Here is a 26,088-nt window from a genome sequence, read left to right on the forward strand (position 1 = left end):
CTTTCAAAGGATTGGGTTTCTCCTTGGTGAGCAGCCACCTGCGCCCCTGCTCATTAAACGCAGCTAGAATTCTCCCCACGCGGCCCACCCGGCGGCTGCCGGCTGAGGATTGCTGTTCCCAGGCCGTCTCCATCCTTCTCCGGTTAAAAGGCGCCTGGGGCCACGTGGAGGGCACGGAGGGGGGCCCAGGGGCCTTTCGGCCGAGGCCCCGGAGGGTCCGGCACAGCTCAGCACGTCACGCAGGGTTAGACTCTGCCAGGCCGGAGCCCGCCTGTTTGGATGGCAAGGCTTTTTCTAAGACTTGCTTCGCCTTAAGCAGTAACTTGTCTGGTCGGAAACAGTGTTGCTTTAATCCTTGACAAGCTGCAGGGACAGGACAAAAAACGTTTGGTCACAACCAACACAGCTTGGGGGAAACCAGAGTTTTCTCATGCGTCTTTTTTTAATAAAAATGTAAACTTGGCAGAATAAAATAACGTGGTTTATAAATAGTAACCAGTTTCCATGAGCAACACTGTTGAACGTAATAACACGTGCACGGCACCTGGCGGTTTACAAAGGCCATGCGCATCCTTCCGAAAACCCAGGAAAGGGTCGGCTTGATGAGGAAGGGGCTCTGATTGTGCCCCTGTAAACTGTTAATCCACGACTGTACATCCCGGAGCATTCTGGCCAAAACCAATGTCGCGCCAGCCGGTGTGGCTCAGCAGTTGAGCACTGACCCAGGAACCAAGAGGTCACCAGTTCCACCCCCTGGCAGGGCACATGTCCAGTTGCACTGTACGCCCAGTAGGGGGCATGCAGGAGGCAGCCAATCCATGATTTTCTCTCATCATTGATGTTTCTCTCTCTCTCTCCCTCTTCCTTCCTCTCTGAAATCAATTTTATACACACATATATATTTTTAAATCAATCGTCTCTTAGGAGGATATTTGGGAGTCTGATGTCCCAGTCCAGCTCACAGGCATTCCCCAGAGGAACACCTGGAGGGCATTCCAAATCCTGGCGCAGACGGATTCTGTCAAAGCTGCTTCCGGATGGCGAGTTGATGCCGCAGGCTTCCCTGGCGAGGAATTGACGTCACAGGAAATAAAAGTCCACGTGTGACACCAGCTGCCATGCGGTCACATTCTTCTTGCAAATCTAGTCGATCCTGGGGACTCAATCGCTGTGATGTGCCCCCTCCATTAACGTCTTAAGGACCAGAAAGGAGAGCAGGCCGAATGGCAGCCCCTCCCGTTGTGGGGGCCGGGGAGGTGTGAACGCTGAGAACGCTGATCTCCGCAACCCACAACCCTCAACCCAGAGGAATCGCCACGTGCAGCGTCCAGGGTGGGCGGAGGGACCGGATGTGGGAGCAGCCTGGGTGGTTGACCCACACCAGAAAGTTCCTTCCTGCCCGGCCCGCGTGGCTCAGGGGTTGAGCATCGACCTATGAACCAAGAGGTCATGGTTCAATTCCCGGTCAGGGCACATGCCCGGGTGGCAGGCTCGATCCCCGCAGAAGGGCCGGTCAGGTGGGGCCTTGAGAGCAGTGCCCTGAGCTTCCCAAATGGGTATCACAGGCCACCTCCCACTTCCGGCCTCACCAGACTCAGTGTGTCTCCGCGCCCACTCATCATTGATGTTTCTATCTCTCACCAGAGCGCCCCCACTTACAAATCCACACTTACAAATAAAGTGTGGGGCGTGCAGGAGGCAGCCGATCCATGATTCTCTCTCATCATTGATGTTTCTCTCTCCCTCTTCCTTCCTCTGAAATCAATAAAAACATATACCGCCCTGGCCGGTTTGGCTCAGTGGATAGAGCATCAGCCTGGGGACTGAAGGGTCCTGGGTTCGATTCCAGTCAAAGGCATGTACCTTGGTTGCGGGCACAGCCCCAGGAAGGGGTGTATAGGAGGCAGCTGATCGATGTTTCTCTCTCATCGATGTTTTTAACTCTCTCTCCCTCTCCCTTCCTCTCTGTAAAAAATCAATAAAATATATTTAAAAAAATAAATAAAAACATATACCAAAAAAAGAGAGTTTCTCCCTGAACGCCCCCCCCCCCCTTGTGAGAGGCGTGGAAAGGGGCTTCCCACGGGGACCCAGGTCCCATGCCAATGGGCTCCCAGGAGCCGCCGTGGGCCCCCTGAGGGGCTGCCCCTCTCTGCAGCGTGAAGCGTGGGAAGAACTCGGCGGCCCTCGCGGGCCTTGGAGACGTCCACGCTGAGGCACTGCTGCCCCTCCTGGGCCAGAGCAAAGGCCGCTGCTGCGCTGGCCTGGGCAGGACAGGGCTCCGTCTGGACGGGCGGGCGGGCGGCCCCGCTGCTCTCACACACACCGAGGGGACCGGCCCGGAGACATCACAGCAGGAGCCTGGCGTCCCTGCGGCCCAGCGTCTCCATTTCCTCCGGAGAGAAGGCGTTTCCGCGGAGCCTTCAGGGGATGAAGCAAAGAGAGGGCGGAGTGAGGACGGAACCCCTAAAGCCATGGCCTGCCCCTGGGCCCCGCTGCGGCCCCCCTTACATCAGCCGCCCGGCGGGCGCCCTCTTCCCACTGCCACAGCCGGCCCGGGAGATCACATTCAGAGCGTGGCTCCCACTCAACGCCTGTCGCGTTTGCGCCAACGTGAACTCGAAAAAATCATGTCAAACCGTGGGGGGCGGGGGGGGGTGTGGTGTCTGTATTTTAAAACTAGGAGAGTCCCCCGTAAAAATCTGTACTGCAGCCCTGGCCGGTGTGGCTCCGTGGTTGGAGTGCCAGCCCGAGGACCGGAAGGCTCTGGGTTCGATTCCGGTTAAGGGCCGGCACCTCGGTGGCAGGCTCGATCCCCAGCCCCGGTTGGGGCGTGTGTGGGAGGCAACCAGTCAGTGTGTCTCTCTCCCATCGATGTTTCTCTCTCTGTCTCTCCCCCTCTCTTCCACTCTCTAAACACCAATGCGGAAAATATGCTCAGGTGAGGACTAACAAAACAAACACATCTATGCTTCAGGTTTTCTCAAAACAATAAATAAATAAAAAGCTGGTAGGTACCTCTGAACCCCGTGAAAGTGCCCGGAATGAAACAGTAGCGGAAGGCGGACCCCACCCCGCTGGCCCTGCTGACTCCCGCCCGCCTCGCCCGCTGCCCGCCCCAGGCCCCGTGCCTGCGGTCCTTCACCCGCCTCCTCCCCGGGAGCCCGCGGCCCTGCTCTCTCCGTAGCGGACTCTCCCCTCCCTCGAAACCCAGGTCAAGGCGGCAGCCACCGGAGATATCAAATGGCGAAGCTAAAAATAACGGTTCTCAAAGCGGCCAGTGATGGAGAGCGTGTCTCTGTCCGACTGCGTCACCCCGGGGCCCGTGAGGTCTGCGGGGCCTGGGCACACGCAAGGAGGGTTGTTGATTGTTTTTCTTTTAAGTCATTGCACAGCCCTCAGGAATGTCACGCTCTGTGTCCGGGGCGAGCAGGCCAGCGTCAGGCTGATATTTTAAGGGTTCTGATGCGATTTGCTTCCTGTTGGTGCAGGGGGGGAAGGCGGGGCTGGGGACATGCTCACTGCGCTCTGGACAGATCTGCTGCTGCCTTACAAAGAGTGGCCGCCGGCCGGGTCCAGCGGGGACTCTCAGCAGTCCCCGAGCCCCGTGCCATCACGCCCAGGGACATGTGAGCTGCCCTGGCCGACACGGGGAGAAACCAGCAGACTTCCCTCCCGGGGAGCCAGAGTTACCAGCTTTTTAAAAAGTGTATTTTATTTAGAAGAGCGTGCTCACCTGGAGGCTAACGGAAGCGCCCTGAGCATGGTTAAGGCGGGCTGCGCTAAGCTGTCACGGTCTGTGTACCCCATGCACTTTTTAAAAAATGTATGTTTTTATTGATTTCAGAGAGGAAGAGAGAAGAGAAGAGACAGAAACGTCAGTGATGAGAGAGGATCATTGGTCAGTTGCCTCCTACATGCTCCCCACTGGGGATTGAGGCTGCAACCCAGGCATGGGACTAACCGGGAATTGAACCCTGACCTCCTGGTTCATAGGTAGATGCTCAACCACTGAGCCACACCCGCCTGACTCCTCTGTTACTTTCCTGCCTACAGCACAGCTGTTCCAAATAAATACTCATGATTTTGAAATTAAAAAATGGGTCCCTCCTCAGAGACGGGAAGGCATCTCTCCCAGACAAAGAACTACATCCACCACACGCAGAAAGCCACCGAATGTGAGACCTCAGAAAGTCTCAAGCTCCTCTCTCCCCTCGCCCCATTTTACAGATTGGAAAACCGAGGCTCGGAGAGGTAGAGAGGCGTGCCCAGGGCCCTTACCAGACTTCCCTGACGGTGCCATTCCTTTCAAGGGCCTGCAGGAGGGCTTCCGCCCCTCGGTAGGTGACGCGGTTGTTGGACAGCCTGCGGAGGAAGAGGCAGCCGTGAGCTTCCAGGGTGCTGGTTGTCCCCGTGGGCCTGTCCCGTCACGGGAGGCGGTGGGAGTTGGCCGGCTGCTACGGCCGCCCGCCGCCCCTCTTCTCGCCCCTCTCCTGCTGAGATTCGCAGTGAGCGCCTCACAGAGGCGCAGTGCCCACGGTGAGATCACGGCTCTCTCTCCCGCGCACCAGGTTCGCTTATCTGACTGGGGCTACGCCCTCGGGAAGGTGCTACGCACGGTGGTTACGTACGAGCATCTTAGTGCCAGACTTCCGGGGTCCCGGTCCAACTTCCACCACTTCCCTCTGATCTCCAGCACGTGAGGGGCGCCCCGCCTTCCTCACCTCTAACATGGACCTCAAGGAGTGTCCACACCACCAAGGATCAGACTTAAAGAACGGTTTGTTCTAAACCACGTGGCACCGTACTTAATGGATGGAAAAGAATCAGTGGCCCTAGCCAGTTTGGCTCAGTGGATAGATCGTCAGCCTGAGAACCGAAGGTCCCGGGTTCGATTCCGGTCAAGGGCAGGTACCTTGGTTGCAGGCTCCTCCCGGGACCGGGCCCTGATCGGGATGCGTGCAGGAGGCAACCAATCAATGTGTTTCTCTCACATTGATGTTTCTCTCTGTCTTTCCCTCTCTCTTCCACTCTCCCTAAAAATCAATGGAACAATATCCTTGGGTGAGGATTAAAGAAACAAAAAGAATCAATGAACAGGGACATTCGTCTCAGGGGTCTTGGGCGGCACAGAGAACACGCGAGGTTGGGGATGGGAAGGGACATGTCAGGCTGTCAGGGCCGGTGGGGGGAGAAGCACAGGTTCCCCATCCTGCCCTTCTCATAACCCTGCCCTCCCTCACATAGCCCCACCAGTCAAATCGCCTCCACCCCGCCCTCCACGCCCTCCTCCAAGGCGGCACCTTCTCAGAAACGGACGCCGAGGCCATGCTATGAGTAATAACAGGCCCCGGGCGATCCTACCGTGTGCCCGCTGTTACCTCCACCCTCTCCCGCTCAGACCCCGAGGGGAGGGCCCGATCACCCCCCCCATTCACCCCGTGTGACCGGGCCCTCGGCCAAGGAGCAGCAGCCGGAGCTGGCAGAGCGCGTCCAAACCCAGGCACCAGGCCCACAGCCCACACTCTTAACCAGTGCTGGGCAGTTCGGTTAAAAGAAAGATGTGGGCGTCTCTCTATGGGGAAACCAGAGGGGTGGTATCACTTAGAGACGCTGAATTGTAAGCCATGCCACGGCCGCGGGGGACGGCCCCTGCTGCACGGCCTGGCCTCCCTCGGGGCCGACTGGGCAAGTCCGGGGCCGCGAGAGAGCGCAGCTTCCCCCCCCACACCGGGTCAGGTGGAGCGGGGCGGCCAGCGGTCTCCTGGTCCTCAGGCCAGGTGTCCCGCTCAGACACAGCCCGGCTGCACGGGGCCTCCCAGCCACTTCCCCCTGTAATGAGCGGAAGTGTTTTCCCCAAACATTTGGCAACTGCCCGGCCCCTCAAAGCGACACACACACACACACACACACACACACACACACACACACGCACGCACGGGCATCGGCAGAGCGGCAGGCATGTGGCAGCAAAGCAGCCCTCCCGGAGCCGCGTCTGCCCGTCGGAAGGCAGCTGTTTCCCTGGGGCCTCACTTGCCAGAGGAAAGGCCCCCTCCTCCGGCGAAAGGAGCCGTCCGGGGATGCCCTCCGTGCCTCAAAGAGCGCCCGGCACCGAGCGGGGGCCCCGGACATTTCTCATGTCCGCACATGCACGGATGCACGCACCCACGAGTAGAGCAAGCGTGCCTGCCCGCCTAACACGAGAGACGCCCTGGGCATGACATCATGAGGCCTCTCGCCTGGGCCAGAGAGGCCTGGAGGTGGGGGGCGGGGAGGGGGCACCTGCTGCCGGCAACCAGCCGTGTTCCCTCAGCTCCCACCTCCCGCGCCGACGGCTGCTCGCTGGGAAGACCGCGTCCCTGCAGAGCATGCTCACGTCAACATAAGAAGGACAGGCAGCACCCCACAGCCTGGCCCCGCGGATGGAGCCCCAGACGCCTCGGTGATACGAGACTTGGGGACACACCGTCACCGGTTATCTTCCTTCCCCGCCTCACTTCACGGCTCTGTCACCAGGGTTTGCTGGGCCCGCCTGGCCTCGCAATCCTTGCCTGCGTTTTGGGGAACCCCTCCCCCAGCAATACCAGCTGGTTCCACCTGCCCAGGTCTCTGGTTCAGAAGCGTCCCTCCCCACGCCGCTCACGACCTGCCGGCCCCTTACTTGAGGACTTTCAAGCTTGAATTTCTCCTGAGTCCTTCGGCGAGAGAACGGACGCCTTCGTCTCCGAGCTGGTTCTCCTCCAGGCTGCGGAGAAGAGGAGAGAGGACGCTGTCGAGGCGGGAACAGTCATCATGGAAGAGGAGGGCGATGGAGAGGCGCCGAGTCCCCCCACTTAGAAAGTCCAACACCCCAAATCCACACTTACAAATAACGTCCAACACCCCAAATCCACACTTACAAATAAAGTCCAACACCCCAAATCCACACTTACAAATAAAGTCCAACACCCCAAATCCACACTTACAAATAAAGTCCAACACCCCAAATCCACACTTACAAATAACGTCCAACACCCCAAATCCACACTTACAAATAAAGTCCAACACCCCACTTCCACACTTACAAATAAAGTCCAACACCCCAAATCCACACTTACAAATAAAGTCCAACACCCCAAATCCACACTTACAAATAACGTCCAACACCCCACTTCCACACTTACAAATAAAGTCCAACACCCCAAATCCACACTTACAAATAAAGTCCAACACCCCAAATCCACACTTACAAATAAAGTAAGAGCAGAGAAGGCAGGTGTGGGGGCTCCATCCCAGGGACATCTTGGGGAGAGAATATGCCCAAATTCTCCACAACGTAAGAGGTCCCCTCATGTCCCAGGGACTCAATATCCATTTCCTCTTTCTTTTCTTTTTTTTTTTTAAATATATTTTTATTGATTTCAGAGAAGAAGGGAGAAGGAGAAAGAGAGAGGAATATCAATGATGAGAGAGAATCATGGATCGACTGCCTCCTGCACACCCCACACTGGGGATCGAGCTGGCAACCCGGGCCTGTGCCCTGATCGGGAATTGAACCCTAACTTCCTGGTTCATAGGTCGATGCTCAGCCACGGAGCCATGGCCGGCCAAGACACATCCCCAGGACCAAAGCCGATGGGCCCCTGGGAATGCTCTCTAAAGGGGAGAGGCCCAGCCGGCCCGTGCCGTGGCCCGCCCTGGATGTGTAGACTGCATCCTGGAACACACACGAAATGTTGGAGGTGCCGCAGCCCTCTTGGGGTCATGAGGCAACCGACCGTGAGGGTGAAGCCACAGCGAGGATGTGATGGGACAGAGGGTCCAGAGCGCCGCTGGCCTTGTGGCCACCACACGGGCCCCGTGCCGCCTACCTCCAGGATGCCTGTACCCGGGAAACGGAATCCTCTCCTGGTTGAAGCCACCACCGTGGGGGAGGCTTTGCCTCGCCTGCAGCCCACGGAATCATAACGGACGCACTGGCAGCGAGGCACCCCTCCCCTAAGACATTCCAGGTGGCCAGACCCAGTCAGGACAGAATCCATGGTCCCTTGGCGGAGCCAGCGAGCCCTACCGACAGCCAAGGCCCAGCCCACCCCCACCTCCACTGTGTGGCGCTGCGCCGAGGTCCCGGTCCCTTCTGCTTCCCGGAGGAATCCGCGTCTCATCTGCCTGCTAGAACGTGGGGCCGCCAGGACGTGGCAGAAGGAGACAAGGCTGGTGGCAACTGACGGATGGGAAACCTGGAATCCACCTCAGATGGGTCATGCCTGTGTGACCCACGGTTCATCTGTCAGCTTCCCCACCCGCCTGCCAGGCGGCCCCGCCTCTCATGGCCGCTGCGCTCCGGGCCGCATTGACGTGACGGGACGCTATTAGCTACGCGGTCGTAGCAGCGGCGGCCACAGTGGCCACACCGGCACTGTGACAGGGGAACGTTTATGAGGCACTGCCTCATTGAATTCTTACAAACGTGTTTCTAGTTGGAAAAAAACACAAACAACTGGACTCAGAGGCTGCTCCTGAACTTGCCTCGGATCACAGCTGACCTAGAAGCTCAGCCCCTCGATTCCGGAGTCTGTGCTCTCCCCCCGAGGCCACACGGAGGTGGCAACAAACCAACGAACCCATCGTGCAATTCAATAAGAAGAGCGAGCACCTCGCCCGGCCTGTGTGGCTCAGTGGTTGAGCATCGACCTATGAACCAGGAGGTCACAGTTCCATTCCCAGGTTGCAGGCTCAATCCCCAGTAGATGGGTGAATGGGAGGCAGCAGGTTGATGGTTCTCTCTCATCACTGATGCTTCTCTCTCTCTCCCTCTCTGAAATCAATAAAAATACATTTAATTTTTTTTATAAAAAGGGGGCGAGCCCCTCTATGCGGACTCTGTAAGCTTCATTCGCCAGGACATTGAGAGGTGAGTGCAATCGAGCAATCACTCAGCCATACACCTTTGTCCCGTCCACACCCCTGCTTCCCCACGAGGCCAGGGAACGAAGAGAGGCTGATATCTGCCCCCCAGAGCAGGGGCTCCCCCAGACTCACCAGAGTTCCTCCAGTGCCACGTTCTTCTCCAGCATCGAGGCTAAGGCTTGGGCACCCACACTGCCAATGCGGTTCCCCACCAGGCTGGATGCGGTCAGGGAACGAGAACGGGTCAGAGCAGGGAGGGGCCTCGGAGATAAGCTAAGCCAGGATGCCTGGCACACACGGCCCCACTTCCTGCTCTGCTCCATTCCAGACATCAATAATCGATTATCACATTCTTTCCCATCAAGCCCAGGCAGCCAATCGATGTCTCTCTCTCACATCAATGTTTCTCTCTCTCTCTCCCTCTCTCTCCCCCCTTCCTTCCTCCCTCCCACTCTCTCTCTCTAGAAATCAATGGAAAAAATATCCTCTGGTGAGAATTTGTTTTAAAGTGTTTGGTCCACCCCAAGATCTTCAACTTACAGATAGGGAAGCAAGACCCTTGAGAGGAGAAGGGACCTCGCCAAAGTCACCCAGAAAGACCCCAGTGTCCTGACTCCAAACCCTATGGCCTCTCCCTCTCCTCCCACTGCCTAACACCGGGGGCAAAATGAAGTTCCGAGACCTTCAGAAGTGGCCTGGCCACCCCTCCCCCCTGCCCCGCCCCCACCGCCTCATGCTGGCTCCCCAGACAGCGGGACAGACACGGAGGCTTACCTGAGCCACCTCAAGCTCTGGTGGTCGCCCAGGGCTTCCGCCAAGGCCTGCGCCCCCTTGTCCCCCACCTCATTGCCCCAGAACCTGAAAAGGTCAGCAGAGGCAACAGACAGTGTCAGGGAGGACGTGCCGTGTGCTCCAGCGGTTCCTCCCTCTCCACGGCCGGCCCGAGGGCAGCACCCGCCCCCCAACCCCAGAAAGGTCTCAGTGGGGCTCCTGGCTCCAGCCAGGCGGGCCTGCCTCCGTTGTCCGGAGGGATGGCCAAACTTTTCCCTCTGACTTTTCGGCTGCTTCACGTCAGACTTACAGGACAGCAGAGGCCCACCCCGCGCATACCCTCGGGGACGGGGAACTCACTCCCTATGGCAATCCCCATGGTTGTGATGTTTTTCATGACATTTAGGTCAGATCAGCTTCCTGGGAACTGTGCCCACGAGTGCCTGGACCCGTCCCTCACACAAGAAGCTCCACTCCGGGCCCCAGGGCCTGTGGAGCTGGGCCCCCCACCCCCCAGGATGTCAGAGGCCCCGCCCCTCATGCACGGGAGCTCTGAGGACCTGGTCCAGCCGCCAGCCTCCCCCCCCACGTCCTTCTCTTTCCAGGTCAGCACCTCCTCTGGGAGCTTTGGAACATGACTGATTCCGGGGTGCTGCCCTTAGAGGGCTCCCTTAACTGGTCTGGGGAGCGGCCCTGGCCATGGCTGCTTCAAAGCCCCCGTGGTTCCCACGTACAGACAGAGGTGAGAAGCAAGGACCCGAACTTCCTGCCACCTTGCGGGCACTGCCCGCCCCCAGCCTGCCATCCTCCGCTTCCTGTTTACTGGGGGAAAGCAAGTGCCAGGTGGCCAAGGACCGCCCACTGGCTCCCCACCTCGCCCTCCCACCAGAGCCCCGGCTGCCCATGGGGCCTCAGGCTCAGGAGCTTCCCCTGCCCCTCATCCCTCCAGGGGCCCAAGCCCAGAACCCAACCTACCCCAGGAATTGCAGCGAAGAGTTGGCCCTGAGCCCCCGGGCCAGCTCCTGGGCCCCCGCCGCCGTGATGCGGTTATTCCCCAGCCTGGAGGGGAAGGAGAGGAGGCTGGGAGAGGTGGCGGGGAGGCCGGGTCTGCTGGGGACAGTGCAGCCCCGACAGAGGGACCTGGACAGACAGACGCCTTGGGCACCTGCCTGCAGGATGCGTGTTGCTATCCGTGCTGGGGGCCTGCCCTGCCTGCGGGATGCGTGTTGCTATCCGTGCTGGGGGCCTGCCTATAGCTTGTGAGACTCCCTTCTCCACAAGCACAAGGACAGGGGAGGCAGGGGGGTGGGGGGGACAGGCACGGGCAGGAGCCACAGGAGGCAGAGGTCCTAAAAGGTGGTTTCCCCGGGGAGCGAGGGTGACTCACAGTCGCACCCTTCCTCCCGGGTCAGCCCTCAGCCCAGCAGGTCCAGGGCTTGCTGGGGAGGTCACAGCATTAGCCAAACCCTGCTCCCTCCCTCTGTATTCGGCAGGAGTCCCGCACCCAGCAGGGGCCGAGCCAGGGAGGATGGAGCTGTGGGGGAAGTCGGTGCCCGGGACCCCGGAGGCCAGGCTCACCTCAGTGCCAGGAAGTTCTGCCGGCACTCCAGGAGCCGCGCCAGGGCCTGGGCACAGCCGTCCGTCAGCTTGTTGTTGAATAAACTGGAAAGTTTGAAAGAGAGACATGGAGACCAGACACGGCGGACAGCGACCGCCCCCCAAACCCAGGGCAGCCCGTTCCCCCAGGACGGGAGGCACCTGCACCCTTCAGCCACGCAAACACCCGCCCAGCCCGTCCCAGCTCACAGCCGCTCCCACGACCTGGCCCAGCCCGCGGCCCAGCCCGACTCACGCCAGCTTCTGCAGCTCCTCACAGCGCAGGGCGTGCTCGGCGAGCGTGCAGACGCCGCGGTCCGAGAGGTTATTATCTCGCAGGCTGCAAAACACCAAGCAAATCAACTTGAAAATGGAGCTCAGGAAAGGGGGGAAATGAACAAGACTCAAAAGGGACGTTCGCTCATCCCCAAAGCGCCAGGGAAATGCCGCCGAGATGGAGCACCCCAGGAGGCCAGGCCCCCCCATCCCTGGTCAGCTGCTGATGTCATGCACAGTGTGGGGGACGGCTCAGGAACGGGGGACCCAGCGCTCCTGCTAAAGAACACTGGGCTCCTCGGGGAGTCATGGACCTTGGGGGAGGCACCCTTTTCAGCTGTGGGCAAGGGAAACAGCCGTCATAGAGGCCTCCTAGAAAGTTCCGAGGTGGAAAAACAATAATAATCTATATATATAAAAGGCTAAGTGACCGACCGTCTGACCATCCAACCGACTGACCAGCCAGTACACATGATGCACACGGGAAATTTAAAAATCAGCGTTGACTTGTGCATGTGAGATACATATAAAGCGCTCGCTGGCACCAATCGCAAGCGTGTGTTTTGATCTGTCATTGTCGACTGTGAATTTGGTTGACACTTCTGTTATAGAGAAAGGGCGAATAGCGATATTAAAATTAATTCCTTCTAATTAATTTCCTTTCAAAGTGCACGAATCCGTGCACTGGGCCACTGGCAATAATAACAAAAGCGAAGGTTCCGAGGTGGGAAGGAGCTGGTCCGTACGTGGCAAAGGTGCAGAGGAACAAGACCAGCTGCCCCTGGGCCGGGCTGGGTACCACCAGCTGGCTGAGCCGATGGGAGACCAGTTAGACAAGAGTGGCCCATCCTCTGGAAAACCAGCGAGCAGGCTGTGGTTGGGGCGGCCCTGCTGTCCCCCCTTCACCCCCGTGACATCACCCCGGCAGGCCCGGACACGCCTCTCCGGTCAGTGTTTCCAGAGCTCACCGCATCACAAGACCCGCAAGCTCCCCGGAAGCACAGCCTCCCGGCCCAGCCCTGGCGCTGGCCATTCGGACGTGCGGAGTGGGCCCGGGATCTGTGTATTCTAACAACTGTGGGCGTGATTCTCCGTCTCCAGACAAACTTGGGGGCCCTGACTTAAAGGGTCACAGCTCTGGAGTCCCTCCGTGCAAGTTCTGACCCTCCGTGGCCGCTCACTCGCTGCTGGCTGAAAGGGAAGCCCTGGCGAGGATTTAAAGAGACAGTGCACACACCAAGAGGTAAGGTGAGGATTTAAAGAGACAGTGCACACACCGAGAGCCTTGGGAGCACCTGGCCACGGGGAAGCCACTGTAATCACGATAGCCGCCTGTGTGGCGGGTCGCACACGCTGGCCGTCCTGCACTTCCTACTAGTCCCGGGGAAGGACACTGAGGCATGGCGGGGGCGGCGGGGGGGGGGGGGGGGGCGCTGTGCCACGTGGTTCAGCGCTGAAGGCTTTGCACCCGGCCAGCAGCTCCAGGGCCACGCTGCCCAGCACGGCGTCCGGCCTCTCTTCTCTGGATGGACGGAGGGAGGAGCGGTGATGTTCAGACCCATGGGGGGAGGGGGGGGGTCATGAAATCCACGATGAGGGTCACGAGCAGCATATTTTAAAGGGAAGAGAAGACAGGGCAGAGTGTGTCCCGGAACAGGGAAACCATGTGTGAGGCTCGTTTCAGTCTCTTCCTCGCTGCGGGTCCCGGTCGGAACTGCCGAAAGCCGCCTGCTGGCGCCGGGGCCAGGCTCTGAGGAAGCCCACCACGGGCATGGCACAGGTTCCCGAGGTGCAGGGTTTCAGTTGGCATGGAGACACTTGCGGTGGGAAGGAGGCAGGAGCACTGTGGGAGAGGAGCCCCCCTCTCTCTTTCTCTCTCCCTCTCTCTCTCTCTCTCTCTCTCTCTCTCTCTCAGGAAATGCCCCAGGGCATCCCTGTGGTTGCTCCTCTCCCCCACAGGGCCTGCAACCTCAATGCCCTGAGTGAGAGCAGGGGGCCTGGTCAAGGACTGTCACTGCACACAGAATCTCGGCCGGTTCGCACCGACCACGAGTGTCCGCAGCGTGGCCCCTGGACCCCTCGTACCAGCATCACTGGGGATGTTTGTTTACAACAGAGACTCCTGGGTCCCGCCCCCCCCAGACCTGGAGTGGGAACCACCGGGACGGGCCCACAATCTATGTTTCCACCAGGTAACAGAGCCCCGACGGGCGAGCGATTGATTCCCAAGCAGACATCCGGGAGCCCCCCTTCCTGGGGAATGGGAGGAGTGCACTGGCCATTCCCGCTTTACCCGCTGGACCCACTCCCCCTTCTGCCTGGCTCTCGGGGGCCGATTCCCAGGGAGGACACCAGCAGCGCCCCCCCCCCCCGCCTTCGCCCCCTGCTCTGGCTCCCTGGGGGTTAAGGCATGGGGTCAGGGTGTATTCCCCAGGCCCCACCTTCCCAGGTTGCTGCCACCACAGCTGCTCTCAGGCAGCCCCTCCCTGCCCTCCCCCCAGGTGGTAACTCCTCCCCCTCTGCCCCTCAGGCCTGCGGAGGCCAACCCCCTGTCCCCACCCGTGTCCCCACCCCCATCCCACTGCCCTGGGGGCCTGCCCTTCCGAACAGCTGCCCAAGCCTTTGAAAATGTCCCCTTTGTCAAACTCTCCTCTGATCCCCCACTTTAAGCGTGTCCTCTCTTTCCTCCTGATAGATTCATATGACAATGTAGGTTAATTACATGACATTGACATATTAACTCTGTATGACATGTGTTATGTTACTATATCCCATTTATAAACCGAGGCTCACAGACCCTAGGTAAGGGATGAGGGTCACCCCTCAGGGATCTGTGTGTTTGGTCCACAAAGAAAGAAGTCTCCTGTCCGGCCAGCGGGGCTCAAGAGTTGAGCGTCGACCTATGAACCAGGAAGTCAGGGTTCGATTCCTGGTCAGGACACGTGCCCGGGTTACTGGCTCCATCCCCAGTGTGGGGCGTGCAGGAGACAGCTGATCCATGATTCTCTCTCATCATTGATGTTTCTCTCTCTCTCCCTCTCCCTTCCTCTCTGAATCAATAAAAATATATTTTTTAAAAAGAAAGAGAAAGATGTCTCCTGCTTCGGCCGAGGAGGTGTGGCTCCTCAGGTGTTCCAGGGGAGGTGGCCCCTTGACTGGGGCCAGTAAAGCCGCCGGGGAGGCCGTGAGTGGAGGTTGGCGTTGACACAACTTCTGCTTTCTGAGAGGCTACACATAGCGGGGCAGGACATCCCCTTCCGAGGCAGGAAGGGCGGCGGGGAGCCTGCATCATGTTGGCCGCCAGACAGGGGCACACCCTCCGTGCTCACCCGGCCCCAGATGGGGAGAGAGGCCCCCGGTGCCAGGGCAGTGACCTTCCACAGGGGAACTCACCCTCAGATGGTACTGAAGGCAGCGAGGGTGACGCCAAAGCCTCGTCCAGAGCCAGCCCTACATGAGGAACAAAAGTGCAGGCGGCCCAGTCGGAGGCTGGGGGCGGCGGGGGGGCCTCCGTGGTTGAGCATTGACCTTTGAACCAGGAGGCCACAGTTTGATTCCTGGTCGGGGCACAGGCCTGGGTTGTGGCTTGATTGCCAATGTGGGGCGTGCAGGAGGCAGCCGATCAATGATTCTCTCTCATCATTGGTGTTTCTATCTCTCTCTCCCTTCCTCTCTGAAATAAATAAAAATATATATAGATATATACATATATCCTATATAATAAAGAGCTAATATGCTAATTAGACCGAACAGCAGACGACCTTCCGGACGAAGCCAGGACTACGAGGGGCTGTGAGGGCCGAGCCCCTTGCACGAATTTTGTGCACCGGGCCTCTAGTAGAATATAAAAAGCTCAGGCAGAGTTCCACAGCCACGTCTCTCTGGGGCCCCAGAATTCCCGTCTTGTCGGGATTTTACAGTTTCTGATGGGGCACAAGTCACCCTTGATTTGAGCAGTTCCTGACACAGGCACCTACAGTGAACAAGGTTGCAAGTGGCGTCCAGGTGGTCAGGGGGCCTCTGGAGCCATCCACAGACAGGCTGCCAGGAGGGAAGGGGAACTCATAACTGCAAGGGGTGGGGGGGGGGTCTTGGGTCTCCCAGCTCCACCATTCCCAACGTGAACCCGGACAAGTCACTTCACGTCTCTGAGTCTCAGGTGTAGGCTGATGGGGAGAAGAACGTCCCTGGGACAGCCGGGGTGGCTGTGCGGGGCACAGAGGTTGCTCTGGGGAGTGGGGGGCACAGTGCCCATAACCAGGCTGTCCTGTGAGTTAGGGTGATCGTTGTCATAGATTTAAACGAAGGCCCAGGCCCAGCAGGAATGATATGTAATACATGCAAATTATATGTAAACTAGAGGCCCAGTGCACAAAATTCGTGCACGGGGGTTGTGTCCCTCAGTCCAGCCTGCACCCTCTCCAATCTAGGACCCCTCGAGGGATGTCCGACTACCCGTTTAGGCCTGATCAGGCCTAAATGGGCAATCGGACATCCCTCGCACAATCCAGGACCTTTAGGCTCCCAACTGCTCACCTGCCTGCCTTCCTGATTGCCCCTAACCACTTCTGCCTGCCAGCCTGATCATCCCCTAACCACTCCCCTGCCAGCCTGATTGATGCCTAACTGCTCCCCTGCCAGCCTGATTGCCCCCAACTGCCCTCCCCTGCAGGCCTGGTCACCCCTAACTTCTCTCCCCTGCAGGCCTGGGTCCCCCCTAACTACCCATCCCTACAGGTCCAGTCACCCCCAACTTTCCTCCTCTGCTGGCCTGGTCACCCCTAACTGCCATCCCCTGCAGGCTTGATTGCCCCCAACTGCCCTTCCTTGCATGCCTGGTCCCTCCCAACTGCCCTCCCCTGCTGGCCATCTTGTGGTGGCCATCTTGTGTCCACATGATGGCAGCCATCTTGTGTGTTGGAGTGATGGTCAATTTGCATACTACTCTTTTATTAGATAGGATAGTGTAATATATAAATTAATTGTGTAAATTATATAAGTGTCTAACCACTAGGCTGTGCACCTGAAATAAATATAAAAAATAAAATGGCCCGGCCGGCGTGGCTCAGTGGTTGGGCATCGACCTATGAACCAGGAGTCACAGTTCTATTCCCTGTTAGGACACATGCCTGGGTTGCAGGCTTGATCCCCAGTGAGGGGCATGCAATCCATGATTCTCTCTCATCATTGATGTTTCCATCTCTCTTTCCCTCTCCCTTCCTCTCTGAAATCCATAAAATATATTTTAAAATAATAAACTAAACGAAGGCGCAGACTGGGGAAGGGACCCGGCCGGGCTGTACAGAGAGGCTGCAGGCTGGGCCTGGGCCTGACCCCCTGGGTCCCCACAGGTGTCCCCACACCTGCACCTGCACCTGCACGGTGACGCCATCCTCACCTCACCCACCAGCATCGCCCGCGACACTCACTACAGAGCCTTGCAGACGCCCAGGCAGGGCAGCAGCTGCTCCACGCCGACGTCGCCCACGGAGTTGTGGTCCAGCTGCAGGGCCACGGGCCGCCGGAGGTGGCGCAGCACGAAGGCCAGGGCGGCGCACTCGGCAGGGCCCACGCTGCAGAACGTCAGCTTGAGGTGGCCCACGTCGAGGCCCCGCACAGCCTTGCGCGCCAGCCGCTCCTCCCGCAGCTCGTACAGGCTGCGGACGAGCCAGAGGAAGCCGGGCAGGGCGTGCATGCTCTTGGCCTCGCCCGGCAGGGCTGGCGGGATGGAGCAGAAGTGCTTGCGGAGGCTGCGGGCCAGACACCGGCGGGCACAGGCCTGGCGCCGCAGCAGGGCCTTCTCGGACGCCTGGCACTCGGCCAGCAGGCCCCGGTGCTCCCTGGACAGCAGCCCCGCCAGGAAGGCGGCCGTGATCTGGAGGTTGTGCGGCTCGGCCTGCTGCAGCCAAGCCTCCACGCTGCCCTCCTCGCTCGGCGGGCCCTGCACGCACAGCGCGGGCAGCAGCCGGGCCAGCGGCGAGCTGCCCGTCGGGCGGCAATTGAAGAGGTGTCTGAGCGAGGACGGCCTCACGTCGGCACTGAGCACCAGGTAGAAGGCGGCAAAGAAGCACTGGAAGGTGATGTGCAGGAACTCCAGGGGCGGCGGGCCCCCGGGCGCCACGCTTTTGGCGTGCACCAGGAAGCCCAGGGAAATGTCCGCCCCGTCCACGTGCGCCGCCTGGAGCTGCGTGGCCGAGAACACGTAGCAGCTCACGCCCAGGCCCCAGAGAGCCAGGCGGCCCAGGTGCAGGAGGGTGGGGAGCCTGCCTCGGAGCAGGCCGGGCCCCGGGCCGTGGGGGGCCGCGTCCGGTGGGGAGGCGTGGAGCAGGAAATGCTGCAGGATCAGCAGGTACATGTCCGTGGTGGTCCGAGGGGACCCCCCGCCCTGCAGCAGCAGCTCCTGGTGGCATTTGGATACCATCCAGGCAAAGACGGGCAGGTGGCACAAGCCGTGCAGGGCCGAGGTGGCTCTGAGCAGGCGGACCAGGCGGTCGGCCACGCCCGGCTCGCGGTGGCGCTTCCGCAGGTACAGCTCGATGCCGTCCTCCGAGAAGCCCTTGAGGTGGAGCTCGGCACGCACGTACTTGCGCAGGAAGGCGGACACGGCGTCCGGGCGGCTGGTCAGCAGCTTGCGGGCGTTCTTGAGCAGGTTGCCCTGGAGGAGGTTGAAGAGCAGATTCTGCACAGACGTGGGGTCGGTCGGGGAGCAGTGCCGCTCGCCGTCCGTGAACCTGAACCTGAACTCGTCAAAGCCGTCGAAGGTGAGGAGGACGCGGTCGGGGTGGGCGAGGAGGAACCGGAAGACCTCCTGCTGGCCGAGGTCAGGCCAGCAGCAGTGTTCAAAGAGCAGCGCGCGCAGGGACAGGGGCCTGGCCACACGCTGCAGCTGCCGGCAGCTGAAGGGGAAGACAAAGAGAAACTCCTGGAAATCCCGCCCCGACGCCCACAGCAGGTGCAGCTGCTGCAGGAGCGTGCTCTTGCCGCTGCCCGCCTCGCCCACCACCAGCACGGTGTCCGCGTCGGCGTTGAGGGGGGCCCCGGCGCTGAAGAGGGCCTCCAGGCCCAGGGGGGCTGGGCTGGTCTGCGGGGCGCCAGCCGCGCCCACCTCCGTCCGCAGCTCCAGGACATTCTCCGTGTAGATGTCCTCCAGGCACAGGTTCTCCGCCCCGTCGTAGGAGCTCAGGAAGCGCGACTGGGCCGAGACCGTGGTCCGCAGCTTGGATGTGTACTTCTGACACGCGGCGTCTGGAAGGCAGAGGAGGCGGCTGACGCCGGGCACCTGAGCGGAGGGAGGGCTGCGTGGGGCAGGGTGGCCTCACAGGTGGCGTTACATGTGGGAGACAGGAGAGAGCGGGCTCTTCAGCCACAAGCCGTGGACTTTGAGGAGGACGGTCACCCAGCTTCTTCGCCCCTGGTTTACTCCCCTGGGAAGTGGGCGAGGTGGCCATGGCCCCTAACTCCTAGGGTTTTTACGTGGATCCGTTAAGATACTTCAGGTCCAGCCCTTCATTCAGCGCTCGACACGAAACAAGTGCTCAGAAGACCTTAGTCAGTGCCCTCGTTACCAATGGCATCAGGGAGAGCGGCCGATGAGAAGGAGCACTGGGCTGGGTCAGAAGGCCTGCGTTGTGCCCTGGCCGGTGTGGCTCAGGGGTTAGAGCGTCGGCCCAAGCACCGAGAGGTCGTGGGTTCGATTCCTGGTCAAGGGCATGTACCTGGGCTGCAAGTTAGATCCCTGGTTGGGGTCATGCAGGAGTCAATCAATCGATGTGTCTCTCTCACATCAATGTTTCTCTCTTTCTCTCCCCCTCCCTTCTTTCCTCCCTCCTGTCTCTCTAAAAAGCAATGGGGAAAATAGCCTCGGGTGAGGATTAAAAAGAGGAGGAAGAGGAGGAGGAGGAGGTGAGGGGGGGGGGGGACCTGCATTCGAACCCCAAGCAGCCGAGGTGAGTCCCTGCACCACCCAGCTCAGCAGAATCACTCGGCTCCTCGGGATCTCTCTAAAGGGAAGCAGAAGGTGTGCGGGCTGAGGAGCCCCATTTCTGAAGTCAGACACACCTGAGCTTGAGACCTGGAAACCTGGGGCCCCCCTCAGCTTGGGCAAGCCACTTTTCTGGACTCAGTAGTCCCATCTGTGAACATGAGAACAATCCACATCTCGAAGGATCATTTCAGGAGGAAACGAGATAAAATGGAGTTCAGAAGCATGCCTGACCCACGGCAAACTTCCAAAACGACACACACACGGGGGTGGAGACCCACTAAAGCCAGACCTCCCTCCCCCGCCTCCTCTGCACCGCCCGCCCAGGTTCCACACTGCAAAGCGAGAAGCCACACCTGCTTCTCAGGGGACGGAGACTGTAACGCAGCCCGGGCAGGGTGCCTGAGGGGCCGCGACCTGTGCCACGAGAGCCGCCACCTTATCTAAATCCACTTGTTCTCGGGTTCCTGATGGTGAGTGGCTGAATTACAGAGATCAAGAGGTTCCAGCCCCACATAAGGGCTAGGAATGTCTAATCACTGCAGTGAAACTCATCACTATTGTCTGTCAACTGCGATTGAAAAATAAATGCAAAACTAAAAGAGAGACCAGCCCTGTCTCAACATGTGCCCATATCTCCTTGGCACACATCACGAGGGCTTGGCTGGTAAGGGGTACGTGTAGTCAGCTCTCCATTCACAGTAGCTCCAGCGACCATTCTGGAAATAATAAGAGCTAACCCTATAGCCCTGGCTGGTGTGGCTCAGTGGATAGAGCGTCAGCCTGTGGACTGAAGGGTCCCAGGTAGCAGGCTCTGTCCCCAGTAGGGGGCGTGTAGGAAGCAGCCGGTGAATGATTTTCATCATTGATGTTTCCATCTCTCTCTCCCTCTCAATTCCTCTCTGAAATCAATAAAATAATAATAATAATAATAATAATAATAATAATAGCTAATACTATAGTAGTAATATCACCCACATCGATCCTGTTCATCCCCCCAAGAGCCCAGTGAGAGTGGAGGAGTTACCCTCAAGATGAGGAAGGACACTGCGTCTTAGGGAGCCCCCCAGCCAGGAGGTGGGGTTCTAGCTGATGCCCCTCACGCTGCAGCTTTTGCTCTTAACCACGCCTCCGCACAGCCCTGCTCTCCTCCGCGGGGGCCGGGAAGAGCAGTACGTACCTTCCACAGACAGGGCCAGCGGGACGGGCAGTTCCTGCACGTGCTGAAGAAGGAAGGCAGCCAGCCCGTTGGCCTTCACGGCGGCCAGATCCAGGAGCCTCCGTGCCTGCGGGGGAAGCGAAAGTCGTTCTTTCTCCGGAAAGGGTGTGGGAGGTCTGCTGACCACGGCGACGTCACGGGCACCTCCTCCCGCACCGCACTGTGCAAGGCCAGGAAAGCAGCCCAGCGGCAAGGCGGCGTTAAAGAAGGCCAGACGGCATGGGCGTGGGCGTCGGGCGGCGAGCTGCACGCTTCCCCTCGCACACCCAATCAGGTCCCCTCTCCAACATTAATTGTTCACTGAACACAGACAGCGTCTCAAAGAGTGGATAACTTTAAAATAAAATAAACGGACAAACAAAATAGGTCCAAAAAAACAAAGTAGGTCCAGCCCTGGCCGGTGTGGTTCAGTGGTTAGAGCGTTGGCCGCTCACCAAAGGCTTGTGGGTTCAATTCCCAGCTCTGGTCAGGACACATGTGGGAGGCAACCAATCAACATGTCTCTCTCCCATTGATGTTTCTCTCTCTCTCTCACAATCAATCAATGGAAAAAATACCCTCAGGTGAGGATTAACCCCCCAAAAGTAGGTCCAGAGACAGATGCATGGAACAGACGGACAGATCTCAGAGGGGAGTGGGAGAGGGTAACCAGAGAGCTTATATGCATACACACATAGCCCACTGACACAGGCAATAGTGTGGCAAAGGCCAGGGGTGGGGCAGGAGCCAGGTGGAGGGGGACAAAGAGGGGGGCAAATGAGGGGCATCTGTAATACTCTCGGCAATAAAAATATTTTTTTAAAAAAAAAAAGGACATCCAGCCCCTGACTCACACGGCCCCACCAGGTCCTCCAGCGCAAGGAACCCTGTATGTCCAGGACTCACTCGTGACCTTGCCCCCCAACTTCCCAGAAGGACCCTTATGGCTCTCAGAGAAGGTGAAACCAGACCCTGAGCTCCCCCACCCCCACCCCCGCTCCTGGGAGCCTTCATCCCTGAAGGAGGCCACACTGCCCTCTCCTCCCACCACTGTGTCTGTGCTCGAGACTCTGTTTTTCAAAACAAAACAACGGAGTGTCTGGGGACTCACTTTGTGAGGTTCTAAAACTGTAATGAAAGCAAAGACGTGGCTCACAGAGTCCGGCGAGCGGTGCCCACCAGCCGCTGTCACAGGCCGGCCACAGGGGTGGAGCGAACCTCTGTGTTCATACCATCACATATGAAATCATGCAACACCATTTCCCATCAGAAACCCTAGGTGGCATCTAAACTACATCGGGACTTCGTGTGCTTATATTCATTAGTAAATACCGGTTTAATTTAATGGATTGTGATGATCTGTTGAGCTGTTCATTGAAAACAGACAGCCATAGCCCAGCCGGCGGGGCTCAGTGGTTGAGTGTCAACCTAGGAACCAGGAGGTCACAGTTCAGTTGCCCTCGGACACAGGCCCAGGTGGAGGGCTCAGTCCCCAGTGGGCAGCATGCAGGAGGCAGCCGATCCATGATTCTCTCTCATCACTGATGTTTCTCTCTCTCTCTCTCTCTCCCTTCCTCTCTGACATCAACAAAAACATTTTTTTTTTTTTTAATGCAACAACTTCTACCCGCCTGGCTCCCTTCTCAGGGGAACCCCCGCCCACGTCTCACCCTGGGACTGGCTGCTCGGAGACCAGGAAGTCTCGGTGACTAGGCAGCCCCTCTTCCTGAGAACGCCAATCACGCAAGAAGGAAGCGCCTTACCCGCTGGGATGACGTGAAGATGGGCAGCCTGATTTCATCACATTCGTACGGGCTGACGAAGCCCCGCGCCTGCGCCAGGTCCAGCACGCCCTCCACGTGGCTGTAGAGTCTCCGGACGATGGCGGGCCGGTGGCACTGCAGGTCCCGGGCCGGGTGGGGTGAGTGGGGGTCCCAGTGGCCACGCAGCGCGGGGGACTGGCCGTCGGCCCGCGCCTCCTGCACGGCCGCCAAGAGTTGCTCGCAGCCCCAGGCACCTTTATTCCACACGGTGTCCAGGAGGCGCCTGGCCAAGTGGGAGAGGGGCTGGCCCAGGACGCACAGGCCCTCGTAGTCCTCCCAAGAAAGCACTTCCCAGGCCAGCAGCCGGTCCAGGACACTCTCGAAGCCCTCCAGGGACCCCGAGCCCAGCAGCCCCACCAGCCGGCTCCTCTGGGCTTGGAAGGCTTCCTGCGTGCACGTGTCACGGCCTGGGGAGGAGAGGGGGTCAGCAGGCAGGCGTGCAGGGCAGGGCAGGGGCAGGGGCAGTGGAGGAGCCAGTCAGCCCACCCGAGGCCAAGCCCGCATGGTTCTGCCCTCGGACATTCCCCAATCCAAGGTCCCCATTGTACAGATGCACAAACTGAGGCCCAGAAGTCAAGAAAGGTCCCGCAGAGGGTTTGAAGTAGGTGGGAGTTCAGTCAAGCTCCCAGATCCATGCTTCATCTGAGCCAGTAGTAAGAGCAATGGCCCCCAAGGGACCCAGAAATTAATTCTCTCTGAGGCGCGTCAGAGGGCTCCTCCGTGCTGGCTGGGTTCCGGCCACAGCAGCGCTCCCTTCAATAATGGCTGCCGCTCATTAAGCACCTACAATGGACCAGGCACATCGTAGGCAGTTTCCTGCGGGAATGCATTCACCCCTTCCATCCACTCTGGAGTCGATGCTGTGGTCAGCCCCATTTTACAGATGGCAAAACTAAGGCACAGGGAGGCTGGGTTCCAGAAGCATGCTTTTAATTCCCTTAGAGTTGGGGTCCCCCGCACCCCACGCCTGTGCAGGTAACCCTCTGCTCCCCCAAGAGGCAGAGCCAGAACACTGCTAAAAAGAGCCCAGACCCAGCGAAGCAGAAGTCCCGGTGCAAACTCAGTGGTGTCAGGGCGCACCGCCCCAGGGCCTCGCCGCCCTCGCCAGGAGCACCGCGTGCCGTCACCTCTGTCCCCGGCTTGCTCTGGGCTCAGCCCTCGGCTCTGGGCTCTGGGAACTGAGCAGAAGCGATTTCTCAGAGATTCGTGCCTGGGAGGCCCCCGAGCCGCGGAGAGAATCTCAGAGAGCACGGGGTCCGGGGCATGGGCTGGTGAAAGCGAGAGCGAGAGGGCAGCGCCCTGGGCAAAGGGGAGGGTGCCGGCTCTTTCTAAGTCAGGGACAGCCCCAGGCGCTCGGGCAGCGGGCCGGGGAGCCGGGCTCCGCGCCTCTCCTGCGGGCTGTTTATGTGCCTTGCTCCCTCCTGGCCCGCGTCGAAGCCTGGGCTTGCACACCTTGGCATCGCCCGCTGGGCACAGGCGGGGCCTGAGAGCATGGTGGGGATGGTCATGAAGCAGAAGTCCACACGGGAGGGGCAAGCCTGGGACGGCCTGTGCCCGCCGGCACGCCCGCCGCCGTGGGGCAAGGAGAAGCCTCCAGCAGAAGCCGGTGCCGCCGGGTGAGGAGGCCGAGACAGCGAGGCTGCCTGTGTGTCTGGCAGCGGGGATGCAGGGCACCCCCCATGCAGGGGGTACAGCAAACCGGGACCCCAACCTGCTCTCCCTGGCCACGCAGGCGCCTCCCGTGCCACGGGCCGAGCAGGGGTGTGGAGAGGGTGGGGGCGGAGAGAGGGACAGCGGGGAACAGGAGGGGCAGGAAGAGTGTGGGCTCGGCCCTGGAGCGGCCCTCAGCTGTGGAAACACCAGCCCCCCAGATCCCCCTCCCTCGGGGAACAGCCCAGAAATGGGCCAGCGCTCTGCCTCCGACCCAACACCTGGAGGCACGCGGGCAGCCAGGAATTAGCGAAGTTCACAACATGACACGGGACGATGCCCGCTTCTCTCCCCAGAATGGACAGCGGCTCTCTCCTCTGCGGCCCAAGAGCCGGGACCACCGCTCCCTCATCAAAGCTCAGTGCGTTCGCCCTGGCCAGTGTGGCTCAGTGGCTAGAGTGTCAACCTGTGGACTGAAGGGTCCAGGGTTCGATTCTGGTCAAGGGCATGTACCTCAGTTGCAGGCTCAATCCCCGGCCCTGGTTGGGGCACATGCAGAAGGCAACCAATCGATGTGTCTCTCTCACATGGCTGTTTCTCTCTCTCTGTCTGTCCCCGTCCCTTTCACTCCACTCTCTAAAAAAGCCAATGGAAAAATATCCTCGGGTGAGGATTAACCACACACACACACACACACACACACACACACACACACACAGCTCAGCGGGCGTGGGTAGGGCAGGGCCCAGCAGCTCGGGCAGGCCTTGAGCAGGAACCACCAGGCCGGGTGACACAGGACTGGCAGGTCTAGAGCTGCCGGGGAAACCCCAAAAGGATGGACCGGAAGCCAGAGTTGGCCAGCCAGTTGTGCAGAACGAGGTAATGCCGGGCAGTTCTGGCAGGAAGCCTCGTGCACTCACGTGGCCCACACGGAGAGACCCCAGGGGACCTGTGACACGCCCACAGGCGTGCTCACCCACCAGGGCCAGGTAGGCAGGGCCCTTCCTGAGCACACCCCGTCTGGGGCAGCGGACGGACGCTCGAGCCACACACGCCCAACTTTCAATGGCAGGGCCCTGTGCATACGAGGTGGGGGGGCGGGCGGGAAGGAGGCAGGGCAAGGCCATCGAATTTGTCACTCTGCCCTCCTACCAGCAGCTGGAAAGTCCCATCTCTGCCCAGGCCCTGTTCCAGAAACATCCGAGCAGGGAGATTCCCCAAGGACCAATTTGGCCAGCTCCCTGTCTGCAAGCAGGCATGGCTGTTTCATCTTAACCGTCCAGGAGGGAGGACCTGGCCTTGTTGCCGTCCTCACTAAGCTCAGGACGTCCCTCGTTAGGTCTAGCTTAAGTTTCTCCTGCTCCACTGTGAACGGGGAGAGGAAAAAACCAGATCCCTGCTCATCACCTATTTGATAAAAACTGCCCCCAAAGTCCCGCCTCCTGCCCTGTTACCACCTGCCCGGCCTCCCCCCTTCGGCTGGATCCGTCTGTGTCATCGGTGCCTTTTCTTCTCCGCTTCGGGTCCTACAGCTTTGGAGTTGCCATAGCTGTTCCTCGAGGAAGGGGAGGCCCGTCCATCCAGAGGAAGGGGCCCTGCCGCGCTGAAACGGGGCCGAGGGGAGGGGCAGCCCACTCAGACCCCCCCTAACCCCAAACCCAGGCCCAGGCCCTGCTGCTCCCTCCTTCCGGGGACTGCAGCCAGTCTGGGTCCCTGGGGCCTTGGGCAGCTGATCTGCTTCAGTGATGAAATCCCAGCTGCTGGACCCTGGGGAACAGGAGAGGGAGGCTGCTCCGGACCTCAGCTGGGGCCCTGCCTCCCCGGGGCACTGGCTCCATCGCCCGTCCCCTCCCCTCCTGCAGCCATGTCCCCTCCTGGTCCCCTTCACCCCTTCTCTCTAGGAG

The 26,088-nt window shown here is 59.7% G+C and overlaps 1 protein-coding gene across 1 annotated transcript; it reads right to left on the minus strand.

Moving 5' to 3' along the window:
• Positions 1 to 429: 429 nt before the first annotated feature.
• On the minus strand, positions 430 to 25,384 carry NOD2 (nucleotide binding oligomerization domain containing 2). Its single transcript, XM_054711077.1, has 13 exons — positions 25,337 to 25,384; positions 25,165 to 25,204; positions 22,475 to 22,941; positions 20,694 to 20,799; positions 16,962 to 18,777; positions 11,513 to 11,596; positions 11,239 to 11,322; positions 10,636 to 10,719; positions 9,664 to 9,747; positions 9,022 to 9,105; positions 6,662 to 6,745; positions 4,282 to 4,365; positions 430 to 2,421 (listed from the first exon to the last, which is right to left on the minus strand). The coding sequence occupies exons 1-13, from the start codon at positions 25,382 to 25,384 to the stop codon at positions 2,349 to 2,351; spliced, it is 3,138 nt and encodes a 1,045-aa protein (XP_054567052.1). The 3' UTR covers positions 430 to 2,348.
• Positions 25,385 to 26,088: the final 704 nt, after the last annotated feature.

Source organism: Eptesicus fuscus, chromosome 21 (genome assembly GCF_027574615.1).
Source record: "Eptesicus fuscus isolate TK198812 chromosome 21, DD_ASM_mEF_20220401, whole genome shotgun sequence".
Classification (NCBI taxonomy): Eukaryota; Metazoa; Chordata; class Mammalia; order Chiroptera; family Vespertilionidae; genus Eptesicus; species Eptesicus fuscus.

Coding starts and splice junctions, on each gene's coding strand:
- NOD2 (XM_054711077.1), bottom strand. CDS start 25,384: ATGTTTCTGGAACAGGGCCTGGGCAGAGATGGGACTTTCCAGCTGCTG. Junction 11,597..16,961: donor GGCGTCTGCAAGGCTCTGTA/GTGAGTGTCGCG, acceptor GGTGTTTTGCAG/CCTGCGAGATAATAACCTCT. Junction 9,748..10,635: donor TCTTCGCTGCAATTCCTGGG/GTAGGTTGGGTT, acceptor TGACCTTTTCAG/GTTCTGGGGCAATGAGGTGG.